Source organism: Myxocyprinus asiaticus, chromosome 25 (assembly GCF_019703515.2).
Source record: "Myxocyprinus asiaticus isolate MX2 ecotype Aquarium Trade chromosome 25, UBuf_Myxa_2, whole genome shotgun sequence".
Classification (NCBI taxonomy): domain Eukaryota; kingdom Metazoa; phylum Chordata; class Actinopteri; order Cypriniformes; family Catostomidae; genus Myxocyprinus; species Myxocyprinus asiaticus.
The window spans coordinates 563968-577164 of NC_059368.1; the positions used below are offsets into that span (position 1 = coordinate 563968).

At 41.7% G+C, this 13197-nt stretch overlaps 1 protein-coding gene across 1 annotated transcript; it reads left to right on the forward strand.

Annotated features, from left to right (window-relative positions):
* Window positions 1-2526: 2526 nt before the first annotated feature.
* On the forward strand, window positions 2527-4618 carry LOC127415567 (zona pellucida sperm-binding protein 4-like). The gene is made up of 7 exons (XM_051654346.1): window positions 2527-3232; window positions 3309-3496; window positions 3566-3663; window positions 3732-3889; window positions 3958-4150; window positions 4222-4369; window positions 4451-4618. The coding sequence occupies exons 1-7, from the start codon at window positions 2527-2529 to the stop codon at window positions 4616-4618; spliced, it is 1659 nt and encodes a 552-aa protein (XP_051510306.1).
* The last annotated feature ends 8579 nt before the right edge of the window (window positions 4619-13197 follow it).

Below are 13197 nucleotides of genomic sequence, written 5' to 3' on the forward strand. Positions count from 1 at the left end.
ATTCATCCACATAACTGTCCCGAAGGTGTGTTCCTCCACAAAACAAGCTCCATGGCAGTGATCGATCGACGTATTACAGCAAGATCCTCCAAATCAGCAACGACCTTCGTCAGCATTGCCGTCATGTTCAACAGTTGACGCTGAATCTCTTTCACCTCAATGGCCAAATTGAGTCCCTGGTCTGTGGCCTTGTCAGGGGTATCAGCTTGAGCGCGTAAGTGTCTTTTAATGTCTCCAGAGCCTGAGGATTTTGAATTCTTTGACATATTGTCTTCATAGAACAGTTATGAAATAGGGTGTATCGAATCTCACCGGTTTATGACACAAAAAGTATTAAAACTAGCAAAGTGCACAGAGCTCGCCGTTAACGCATCCGAACCTCGCATGGCGCCACACGATTCCCAATGGGGCAGTTTTAACTGTTCGTGAGATGGATAGCCTGAGGGAAAAAACTGCTGTGCCTGACGGTTCTGGTGCTCAGTGCTCTGTAGCGCCTGCAGAAGGCAACAGTTCAAAAAGTTAGTGGGCTGGGTGAGTGGGGTCAAAGAGATAATGCAACAAATCTACAACAGGATTCATTACTTTCACACTGAAATTTCATGAGACACAAACTGACTGTCAAAAACATATTGAGCTATGCATAACACAAGATACACATGTTCTACACATAAGTTACACATAGATTACATATACTGTATATATTTTCTCAGCCATGTATTGAGTCTAAATAGATGCACAACATAATTTCACTAGTACACCCAAATGACAATAGTCATATCATACTGTTCATGTGATCAACTTGCTATAGTTTTGTAGCAGAAATTCGTATATGGGTCAAAAGGAGGAAGCGGGACACAGCGATTCCAACTCAGGAATGTCACTTTTTATTAACAGAAAATAAACACGTTCACTTAAAGCGCACTGGTGAAGCTTCAAATCAACAACACAAACAGCTTCTCAGCCGTGCTCTTTCTGACTTTTGGTGGACCGGACTGTCTTTTATCTCCCCCGACTCTCACTATGAACATGGAAATGGTAATTATTCACAATTCATCTCAGGTGGATGTCCTTACCACTCTCCCTCTCCCCAGACGGGCTCTTGACCACGGCCTCACCTCCACAAGTTTACTTTTATGTTGTTACATAAAATAGCAATGTCAATCACTGAAACATCAGTGCCACCCTAAGAAAAAGCATGTATAATATGTATTTATATATGACCGGAAGTAAACAATTATTGTGAAAAGGACTGAAATACAAGTGCGTAGCCAGGAAATTACTTTTGGGCGGGCCCCAATAAAAATGGATGGGCCAAGTTTTCGCCAAAATTTTACCAAATTTTCCTTAACAACAGAGAAACGGCACATTCAAACAGTTCTTTCACAATTTCAGAAATCAGAATTCATGCTTTTTTTAAACTATTTTCTAAATATATATTTGAAGTCAAAGAATAATCTCTAATAATTTGAGCGGTGTAGCCAGCCCACCCTTGGCTACGCCACTGCTTAAATATTGATCTGTTTCTCACCCAAAGCAATTGTATCACTTTAGAAGACATTCATTTAACCACTGGAGTCGAATGGATTACTTTTACTATGATCGTATGTGCTTTTTGACTTTCTGAGTTCTGATCACCATTCACTTGCATTGTATGGACCTACAGAGCTGAGATATTCCTCTAAAAACTTTCATTTGTGTTCTGCAGAAGAAAGAAAGTTATACACATTCAGGATGGCATGAGGGTGAGTAAATGATGTGAGAATTTTCATTTTTGGGTGAACTATCCCGTTAAACTCAGGGGCTGAGTTCGGAATTGTAGAAAATTTGAAATTAAAACTTAGAACTTTAAAAAATTTGTAGGGATGTTGTTAGTTTGTAAAGATTTAAAAATGTGTTATTTCTGTTTTTTTAACAGTAGCGGTTCTAGCTTGTATGGCGCCCTGGGCGGAGTCCGCTTACATTTTGACATCAAAAGCAGAAAATAATCAGATGATTTTGATAATGATAATTTTGATTATTGCCTAGATACAGTCTAACTACTTGATGGAAATGAACCACCTTCTGGTCCGGTTGGTTCCACGCCTTCCTTTGCCATCATTGTGAGAAAATACTGCAGGGGACATTCTTACTACTAAAAGTACTTTAAGTGGGTAAATATGTCTGCCAAATTATACTAAATATAATATTTAAATTAGAGGTAACATATAAATTAAATAAAAATACTTTAGTAAATCTTTTACTGATATACATATGCTTTGGTCTACATATTGGCTTCTGTGTGTTTCATCATTTGTTGTGAATTGTTTTAATTAAGTTGTGTGAAGATTAGCATGTTATTTAGACTAAATGTGACCACACAAAACCTTCAGGTTAACTTTTTAGAATCAATTAGTATCACCTTATTTGTAAACGCCCAGTCTGATGAGTGAAGACTGTTAATTGAACAGGGAGTGACATCGTTAATGAGCTGCACTCTGCAGGATTCAAAAAGGGATCCACTTGACTGATGAGTTTAGTTGTGGAGTAATGGCAGAAAGTATGGGTACATTTCATCTTTTGGCACTTTGTGTGTGGTTTTGTGCTTTTTGTCATGCTGTTCCACAGTGGAGTAATCTGCCCCAGGTTCCTCAAGCGTCAGTCTTCCAGCAAAGTGAACAACAAGGAGGGATTCCAGCCCGGAGTCGTCAAGCTCTTGCGTTTCAGCCAAGTGATCAACAGCCTTTGGCTCAACAGGCTCTGCAACAGCAGACTCGACGACAAGGGGGAAATCCAGTCCAGAATCCTCAGGCTTCAGTCCGCCGAACTCCACAACATGGGGGAATTCCAGCTCTGAATCCTCAAGCCCTAGTATTCCAATCAAGTGATCGGCAGTCTTTGGCTCAACAGGGTCTGCAACAGCAGACTCGACGACAAGGGGGAAATCCAGTCCAGAATCCTCAGGCTTCAGTCCGCCGAACTCCACAACATGGGGGAATTCCAGCTCTGAATCCTCAAGCCCTAGTATTCCAATCAAGTGATCGGCAGTTTTTGGCTCAACAGGCCCTGCAACCGCAAACTCAGTTTTCTCAAGCATTTCCACCCAAGCAGCCAGTGGCGCAGGCAGAGCCTCTTGACAAGTGTGCTGTAACTGATTATGAGCAGATCCAATGTGGACAACCTGGTATCAGTGCTGCTGAATGTGATGCTATAAACTGCTGCTTCAATGGACAGCAGTGTTACTATGGCAAAGCCGGTAAGCGTGTTGAGCCAATGTTAAGGTGTTCATATTAAACTGATTCTTTGTGGTAACTTGCTCTGCCTTGAAACAGTGACCGTCCAGTGTATTCGAGATGGCCAGTTTGTGGTTGTGGTGGCTAGAGATGTTACGCTGCCTTCACTTAGTCTGGATACAGTCCGTCTGTTGGGTGGAAGTGACCCACCTTGTGCTCCAGTTGGGTCCACACCTTCCTTTGCCATTTACCAGTTCCCTGTCACTGCTTGTGGCACAAGCATGATGGTGTGTACTGGTGCTTTTTAGACTCTTTGCTTGGCAAGGAGTGGATGCTAATCATGTTGCTGTTTGCAGGAGGACAATGGATATGTGGTGTATGAGAACAGAATGACTTCATCCTATGAAGTGGGGATTGGACCACTTGGTTCCATCACAAGGGACAGTCACTTTGAGTAGGTGATCTATGCTTTAGCTTAAATGCTAATCTTTGACTTGGGCTACAAGCTCACTGTTTGTCCAGGCTTCTCTTCCAGTGTAGGTATTCTGGCACTGCTGTTCAAGCTCTGGTTGTGGAGGTCAACACTGTTCCTCCACCTCCACCTGTAGCTGCTCCTGGACCCCTCCGAGTGGAGCTTCGCCTGGCAAATGGACAATGTGTCACCAAAGGATGTGCAGAAGGTAATGTACTGCTTCTAGATGGTTCTCTTGAAAGTGTAACTAGGCATTAAAGTGCTCCCCTCCTGCAGAGGATGCTGCGTACACATCCTACTACAGTGATGCTGATTACCCTGTCACAAGAGTTCTACGACAACCTGTGTATGTTGAGGTACACCTTTTGGAGAGGACTGACCCCAATATTGTCCTGATGCTGGGACATTGCTGGGCGACATCAACCCCTGATCCCCTCAGCCTACCTCAGTGGGACCTTCTAGTTAATGGGTGAGTATAACCCCAGCATTTGTGTCATTGGTCCATTCTGGGCTAGCCCTGACTGTTACTGTGCCTTCCAGATGCCCTTACCAGGATGATCGTTACCTCACCACACTGGTTCCTGTGGATGGCTCCTCTGGTCTTCAGTTCCCAACCCACTACAAGCGCTTCATTGTGAAGATGTTCACGTTTGTGGATCCAGCATCGTTAGCTCCTCTGCAGGGAATGGTATGATTACCATCCAACCTTCAACATCTCTAAACCCTTAATGGTTCTTCTGAATGCTGTGGTTAATCACCTCTTGAACAGGTCTTCATCCACTGTAGTACATCAGTGTGCCATCCCTCTTCCTCTGGCTCCTGTGAGCAGAGCTGCTTCAGGCAAAGTAGGTGTATTACTTTACTGTGGTGGGGAGGGGGGTTTGTACACCGCTTTAACCTCTGCCTTCTCTTGTATTCCAGAACGGGATGTTGGTGAGCATATTGAGAAGGCTGTTGTTTCCAGTGGAGGCATTTTCTTTGTGATTTAATAAAGTTCCCAGACATTAACAATTGTCTAAGCTGTTTTAATGAGGTGGGGTGTAACTGCGAAAACCACTGTGGCTGCAAGCAACACCATGTTCAAACATTGCCAATTAGTACAAAAGGTTATGCAATTTGATAACTGAGATGCCTACTGTCTCGTGTATTTGAACTTGCTCCAAGTGCAGCTGACCCTACAGAAGGGACATGCTCAACCCAAGGAGTTCTTGTAAACCGTTCAAGATTCTTGGGATGAAGTGTACATTTGAGCTCTTTGGGAGGGGGTTCTCCACTGTCCTCAACCTCACTACCATGAAGAGCTGAGAGGGGCCAAGGTTATACCAATTTAAACTGGTGATAAAAGCACAATTTTGCTGTCAGTGGTACCTCTTTCAAGTGTTTGATTAGTGCTTTGACCGTTTGTGGTGTACACTTGCATTTAAAAGCGGATCATCTTGCAGTGTTGGTCAACATCAAAAAAATCTGGACTTCCACTGATGCCAGAACCACCCTTATGCACAAATTAAATGCTAGGCTACTAAACCAGAAACTTGCACTAAAACTAGTGTCAATAGTTTCTTACAACCTTGAAAAATGTGACCTAACAGCTCCAAGTACCTGAACCTTTTACTTGGAAAGACTGAGTTCAAAGGTGCTATGCGGGGGCTGAATAATTGAATCTGTGCATTATCAATTTCAACTGGTTAATCTTATGTGAACCATGGAAGCAAACCAATTCACTTGAGTGTTTTGGACATACCATGATAGACCAAGTGGAAAGATGATGAGTTTGAATACACTCTTGGTTCAGTTCCTATTAGTCAAAAGCTTTCCCTAGTGTGTATGTTCTCTGAGAGAACATGTTGCCACCCTATTCGTCACCTTAACTGATTGACATTATTTTTGTGCCAAATACATTTTAATTTATAGTACATTTCTAGTAGACTTCTGTTTTGACTATTATGAACATTCCTTTTATCTTCAGTGTAGTCTTTAGGTCTGCTAAAAGCCAGTACAGTTAAGCAAATCACATTATGAGGGTTTGTAAAATATTTAACCCTTAAATGCCTGGGATTTTTCCCAAACACTCGTACATATTTGGGTCTTTAGAGACCCAGCACTTACTGTATCAAGTTACAGGAGTGTAAAATTTTCAAAAATAGAACATTTTATAAATCAGAATGAGCTTTATTGCAAAGTATGCTTACACAAGGAATTTGTCTTGGTGACAAGCTTCCAGTGCAAAAACAATACAGCAACAAGACCGATAATAAAAATATAGAAAAAGTGTATATACAGAAATACACAATAGTACTATATATATATATACAAATCTGTTTTATACAGAAGCAAGGGAATGTAATGGTAGAAGAGGTGTGGTATGTTGGATAAATAGAAATGGACTAAGCTGTGTATTGCACATTATTGCTAAATGCGGCAGGTTTTTTTTTTTCGATTAACTTTTTATTCATAGACATATAACAAATAAAAAGCGCAACATATATGCCCTGAATCAATATTTAACCCCCCAATACCCCTCCCCAATCACCAACCCCATCCTGACCCCCAACGAACACCCCTGTCGTCACAAATAGAATACACGCACAAAAAGAAAATATAGTTATCATATATAATTAAAACTAAACATCACTCTCCGCAGCCCCTCCCCGAGAGTCCCCCAAAAACACTAAGTAATTGCCCCACTTCCTATCAAAGAAATTGAGCCTTCTGCTTGAAATCTCCTCGAAAGCAGCCACCCTCCCCATCTCTGCGCTCCATCTGACTTCCATCCCCTTAAAATAATTTGACTTCCAATCATAATACTGGTCAGAACCCAATTTTTTATGTGTTTATCCCCCAAATGTATGACCAGACCACTGCCCAAAATACAGAGTCTGGGTCAGAATGAAATTTGAGTGCCTAAAACATCACATTTAAAACTCTGAACCTTCAACCAAAATTCTAGGATCTTAACACACCCCCAAGAAACATGAGTTGTGTCTCCATCTTCTGATTGGCATCACCAGCAGGTGGGTGTGTCTTTAAGACCAAGCCTATACAATCTAGAGGGGGTCCAATAAAATCTGTGTAAAATCTTGAATTGCATCAGGCACACCCTTGCATCTCTAAATACAGACTTGACATTTTTTAGAATCCTAGCCCACACTCCCTCCTCCAATACCAAGTTTAAATCTTTCTCCCATAATCTCTTGATGGAAGTTAAAGCTCCATCCCCCAGACCCTGAATTAGCAGGGAGTAATACACCAATGCCTCATGACCTTTTCCAAAAGCAGTAATCACCTCTCCCAGAGTATCTGCTGCTTTAGGGGGGTTGTGCTACTCACAAAAACAATACAGAGCAGGTGGCACGGCTGTAAATACCTAAAGAACTGAGATCTGGGAATCCCAAAATGTTGAACCAAATTTTCAAAGGATCTCAACACTCCACTCTCATATATAGGTCACCGAGTGTAGTAACCCCCCTCGCAATCCACTCTTACCAGCAGAAAGGGGACTTATTAACACATAACTTAGGGTTCTGCCATATGCTTGAGGCAACATTTAAATAAATGTCCCAATTAAACACTCTGGACACTTTTGTCCATACCGAGTGTAAATGCGAGATAACGGGGTGTGGCTTAACTTCTCCGGTTAGTTTGATAGAAAGGCTTTGCAATGGCAAAATAGGGGCAAGAACTTCCTGTTCAATACAAAACCAGGGAGAGGCTCTCTCAGGTGGAAGTGACCAATGAGCCAAATGTCTGGGACGGAATGCATAATAATAAAACCAAATCTTGGGTAGGCCTAGCCCACCTTTGTCAATCGGCCTATGCAACTTATTAAAATATAATCTAGGATGCTTACCATTCCAAATGAAGGACTTCGCTATGCTATCAAATTGCTTGAAATAAGAGAGAGGGACATCTACAGGGAGAGATTGTAGCAGGTAGTTCAATTTTGGAATACAATTAATTTTAATAACATTAATCTTCCCAATCATAGATAAATGTAATGAAGCCCACCTGTCCACATTGCTCAAAAACTTTTTTATTAAGTGGTCAAAATTAACTCTAACTAAATCAGACAAATTTGCTGGGAATAAAATACCCAAATACTTAATGCCCTGTTTGGGCCACTGGAAGGCACCCGGCTGGAAAGCTGTTACTGGGCAGTATGCTGTCAGAGCCAAAGCTTCGGATTTAGACAAATTTACTCTGTATCCTGAGAATTTAGAAAAGGAATGAATAATTCTGTGAAGGCAAGACATAGATCTAGTGGGGTCGGAGATGAATAATAAAATATCATCTGCGAAAAAAGCAAAAGCTTATGAGCCACACCTCCCGCCACCACCCCTGGAAAATCATCTTCCCTTCTTATCACGACTGCTAATGGTTCCAGGGCAAGACAGAACAATAATGGGGAAAGAGGGCAATCCTGCTGGGTGCCCCTATCCAGAGTAAAATAATCTGAAATTAATCCATTTGTTTGTACCGCCGCTACCGGATGTCTATAACTTAATCCATCCAATAAAAGTATTCCCGAACCCGTATATTTCCAAAATCTTAAAAAGATAATCCCATTCTACCATATCAAACGCCTTTTCGGCGTCAAGTGAGATGGCAGCAACCGGAGTCTGATCATTCGCCACTGACCACATGATATTGATGAAACGCCTAATGTTAGAAGAGCTGCGGCCCCGAATATACCCCACCTGATCTATATGTATAAGAAATGTCATAACTTTACTTAATCGGTTAGCCAGAATTTTTGACAATATTTTTACGTCCAGCTAGATCAGGGAAATTGGACGGTAACTCTTACACTCGCTTGGATCTTTGTCCTTCTTAAGAATCAGATTGATCCGGGCTTGTGTCATGGTTAGAGGAAGCTTTCCATTCTTTAATGATCCTGTATAAACTTCTAACAAAAGTGGAGCCAGTTCTGTAGCATAAGATCTAAAAAATTCAGCAGCAAAGCCGTCTGGCCCCGGAGACTTGCCTATAGGCAGGGCCTTAATTACCTCGCCCAGCTCCACCAAGATTATCTCTGAATCAAGATAATTGTTTTGCTCAGTCGTCAGTTTAGGGAGTTCTAATGGTTCCATAAAATGTATAATATCTTCTTCAGTAGACGAAATCTGGAACTATAGAGATCAAGACAGAATTCTTTAAAAGCATTATTAATATCAATGGCCAAGGTAAATATTTCACCACCAGCAGATTTCACTGAGGGAATGGTAGAAAAAGACTCTCTCTGCTTTATATATCTAGCAAGAAGTTTTCCTGCTTTGTCCCCCGACTCAAAGTATGACTGTCTTGCCCTGAATAGCGAAAACTCCACCTTCTGCAACAAAATTATTATATCTGTATTTCAATCGAGTCAAATCTCTGAGGCCATCAGACGACATTCAGTGCTTCAGCTCTGCCTCTGCACTTTTAATATTCCCTTCCAACTCCACAAGTTCTCGTGCTTTGGATTTTTTGATGAATGAGGCATACTGTATGATCCAACCCCTAAGAACTGCCTTAAGTTCCTCCCAAGCCACACCCACAGAGGATACTGAGGACCAGTTGATCTCCATATAAACATTGATGCCAACTATATGATTTCTTTTTCTTCGTATGTGGCAACACCTCTAAATGCACCAGGGTGTGATCTGAGACTAAGATGTTTCCAATTGAGCAGTCCACAACAGATGAAATTAGGGACTTAGATATAAAAAAAAAATCTATTCTAGAATAAATCTTATGGACTGATGAAAAAATTTATAGTCCCTACCAGTCTCCAAATATCTGTAAGACCAAAATTTTTACACATCCTGTGAAGCATCAATGTTGCTCTAGGGGGCTTACACACTTTTGCTTCACTATGATCAAAGACTAAGTCCATCAAAAGATTAAAGTCTCCTCCCAATATTATATCATGAGGGTTGCCAGCAGCTTGCAACATTCCTTCAAGATCTATAAAAAAGCCCTGATCATCAGCGTTAGGTGCGTAAATATTAGCTAAAATCAACCTTTGCCCCTGAATTTCTGCTAAAACAATAATGACTCTTCCTAATTTATCTTTAATCTGTTCGAGACATTTGAATTGTAGATGTTTATTTATCAGTGTAATGACTCCCCTGCTCTTACTTGAGCCGGCACTAAAGAAAACCCCATATCTTCCCAAATATTTCAGCTTCATGTGGGGAAAGATGCGTTTCTTGAAGAAACACTTTATCATATTTCTTATGTTTTAAGAAAATAAATAACCTTCCTTCTATTTATGGGGTGCCCCAACCCATTCACATTCCACCTGGAGAGAGACAATCCACTCATATTAACATTTTACATTATGAGATATGAGAAAAAATTGATTGTGTGTCAAAAATAAAATTATAAAGACCACATTCCAACACTGGTGCAACAATCAACCCTCGAACATCCCCCAGAACAAAACAAAAAATACAGAAAAAAAAAAAAACGTGCACAATAACTCCGTGCATGACAGCGCCAACCGGCGCCCATCCTCTAAACTCAAACAGTCCATGTATGCCTACGAGAGTCCCAGCGACAACTTTGCCATTGAATTGCTCAAGTCCAGTGCTTCTATACAAATTTTGTGAGACAGAATTACACAACAGAAAATAATCTATAAAACAAACTCCAGTCAATAACATCCACTTAACTGTCTCAAAGGTGTGTGCCTTCACAAAACAATTTCCAGCCACTAGTGGAACCAGCACAAAAAACAACAACAACAACAAAAATGGACCAATCAGTTCTTTGGGTAGTCAGACTCACTCCAATGTCCTGCAAGAAATATTCCACAAAACCAACTCCACCCAACAGGAGGCATAAGCACCCAAAACGAGCAGATTCATCCACAAGCTGTCCCGAAGAAATTATTCTACACAAACAAACTCCAGCCATTAGGCAGAACCAGAACAAAGCGAAGCGTAAAAGGCAAGTGTATGTTCAGTGAGACAGGTCCACTAGGTGGCAACATGAAAACCCCAAATGGCTTACTCACTCCAGTGTTTTTATGAAGGACAATGCTTGCTGTGGGCATGTCAATTCTCTACGGCCATCCTTAGTATCTATTCTAAATTTGGCCGGGAACATCAGTGCAAAATCGACCTTCCATTGATGTAAGAGTTTCTTGCATTCCTTGAATCGATCATGTTTCTCTCTTGTCGAATTCGCAAAGTCTGGGAACAAGATAATGCTGTGGTTCTTCCAAGAAAGCCTTCCTTTACTTCTCGCCTCGCGTAACACAAGATCTTTATTGGATGATCTCAGAAATTTAGCCAGGATTGTTCGGGGACTCTCTCCCTCAGCGGATCTCCGAGCCAGAACTCTGTGAGCTCGCTCGATTTCCAGCTTATGGCCTGTTATGTCGAGCAGACTCGGGAAGAGCTCGTCTAGGAATTTTACCATATCTCGGCCTTCCTCATGCTCAGGAATTCCAACAATTCGGACGTTGTTTCGTTGATTACGATTCTTCATATCTTCCTACTTTTCCCAAACGTGTTCCAAGTCTGTCTTGGTCGCTAGCGGGTTAGCAGCTAATTCCCTCTCTGATGACTCCAGATAATCGATCTGTCTCTCGACGTCCGACAATCTTGTAACCAACTCCATGGAAGTAATCGATCAATGTATTACAGCAAGATCCTCCATGTCTGCAACGACTTTCGTCAGCATTGCCATCACATTCATCAATTCATGTCGGATTTCTTTCAGTTCACCGTCTGAATTGAGTCCGGGGCTTTCGGTCTGTTGCTCCGGGGAATCAGCCCGAGCACGTAAGTGTCTTTTAATGTCTCCAGAGACCGAGGATTTTGAATTTTTTGAGATTTTGTCTTCCTAGAACAGTTAAGCATCAGGGTGTTTCGGATCTCACCGGTTTATGACACAAATAGTAATAAAATAAGCAAAGTGCACAGAGCTCGCCGCTCACACGTCCGCTCCTCGCATGGCGTCATGTGACTCTCCAAATTTTTTTATTCTTTTTTTTTTATGTTGGTATTTGTGTTAACTGCACTGAGATAAATTGATTGTATGTTCTAAAACTTGGAGAATAAGTTGGAATTTAAGTGACTCCAAGGTGCTAAAATGAAGCAGTTTTTTTTATGTTACTGTGTGTGGTGAGCATGATTTATGACCTTGAAACAGCATATTGTTTATGTCTTGTGGCTATAAGATAAATATTTATTTATCTTTTATGTCTTTTGGATCATGCTGGTCACTGAAAAACTCCGCAATCTGACAATGTCTTTTCTTTATTGTTAGATCTTTATTGGAGATCTTTATTGTTATAAAAGTTGTGTGTGTGTGTCTGTGTGTGTATCTGTTTGTGTGTGTGTGTGTGTGTGTGTGTGTCTGTGTGTGTGTGTGTGTCTTTTTGTGTGTGTATCTGTGTGTGTCTGTTTGTGTGTGTGTGTCTGTCTGTGTGTATGTGTGTGTGTGTGTGTGTGTGTGTGTGTGTGTTTGTCTGTGTGTTTGTGTCTGTGTGTATCTGTGTGTGTGTCTGTGTGTATGTCAGTGTGTGTGTGTAAGTGTGTATGTGTTTGAGTGTGTGTGTGTGTGTGTCTGTCTGTGTGTGTGTCTGTCTGTGTGTGTGTGTGTGTGTGTGTGTGTGTGTGTGTGTTTGTGTGTCTGTGTGTGTGTGTGTGTGTGTGTGTGTGTCTGTCTGTCTGTGTGTTTCTGTGTGTGTGTGTGTGTGTGTGTGTGTGTGTGTGTGTGTGTGTCTGTGTGTATGTGTCTGTCTGTGTGTGTGTGTCTGTCTGTGTGGTTGTGTCTGTGTGTGTGTGTGTGTGTGTGTGTGTGTGTTTCTGTGTGTGAGTGTGTGTGTGTCTGTGTGTGTGTATGTCTGTGTGTGTTTGTGTGTGTGTGTGTGTGTGTGTGTGTGTGTGTGTCTGTGTGTCTCTGTGTCTGTGTGTGTGTGTGTGTGTCTGTGTGTGTGTGTATGTCTGTGTGTGTGTTAGTGTGTGTGTGTGTGTGTACCTGTGTGTGTGTCTGTGTATGTGTGTATGTGTGTATGTGTGTGTGTGTGTGTGTGTGTGTGTGTGTGTGTGTGTGTGTCTGTCGATGTGTGTGTGTCTGTCTGTGTGGTTGTGTGTGTGTGTGTGTGTCTGTGTCTGTGTGTGTGTGTGAGTCTCTCTGCTCTCTGTGTGTGTATGTGTGTGTGTGTGTGTGTGTGTGTGTGTCTGTCTGTCTGTGTGTGTGTGTCTGTGTGTGTGTCTGTGTGTGTGTTTGTGTGTGTATGCGTGTGTGTGTGTGTCTGTCGATGTGTGTGTGTCTGTCAGTGTGGTTGTGTGTGTGTGTGTCTGTGTCTGTGTGTGTGTGTGTGTCTCTCTGCTCTCTGTGTGTGTATGTGTGTGTGTGTGTGTGTGTGTCTGTCTGTCTGTGTGTGTCTGTGTGTGTGTGTGTGTGTCTGTGTGTGTGTTAGTGTGTGTGTATGCGTGTGTGTGTGTCTGTGTGTATGTCTGTGTGTATGTGTGTAAGTCTGTGTGTGTTTGTTTCTGTTTCAGTCAGTCATTTCAAATGGAG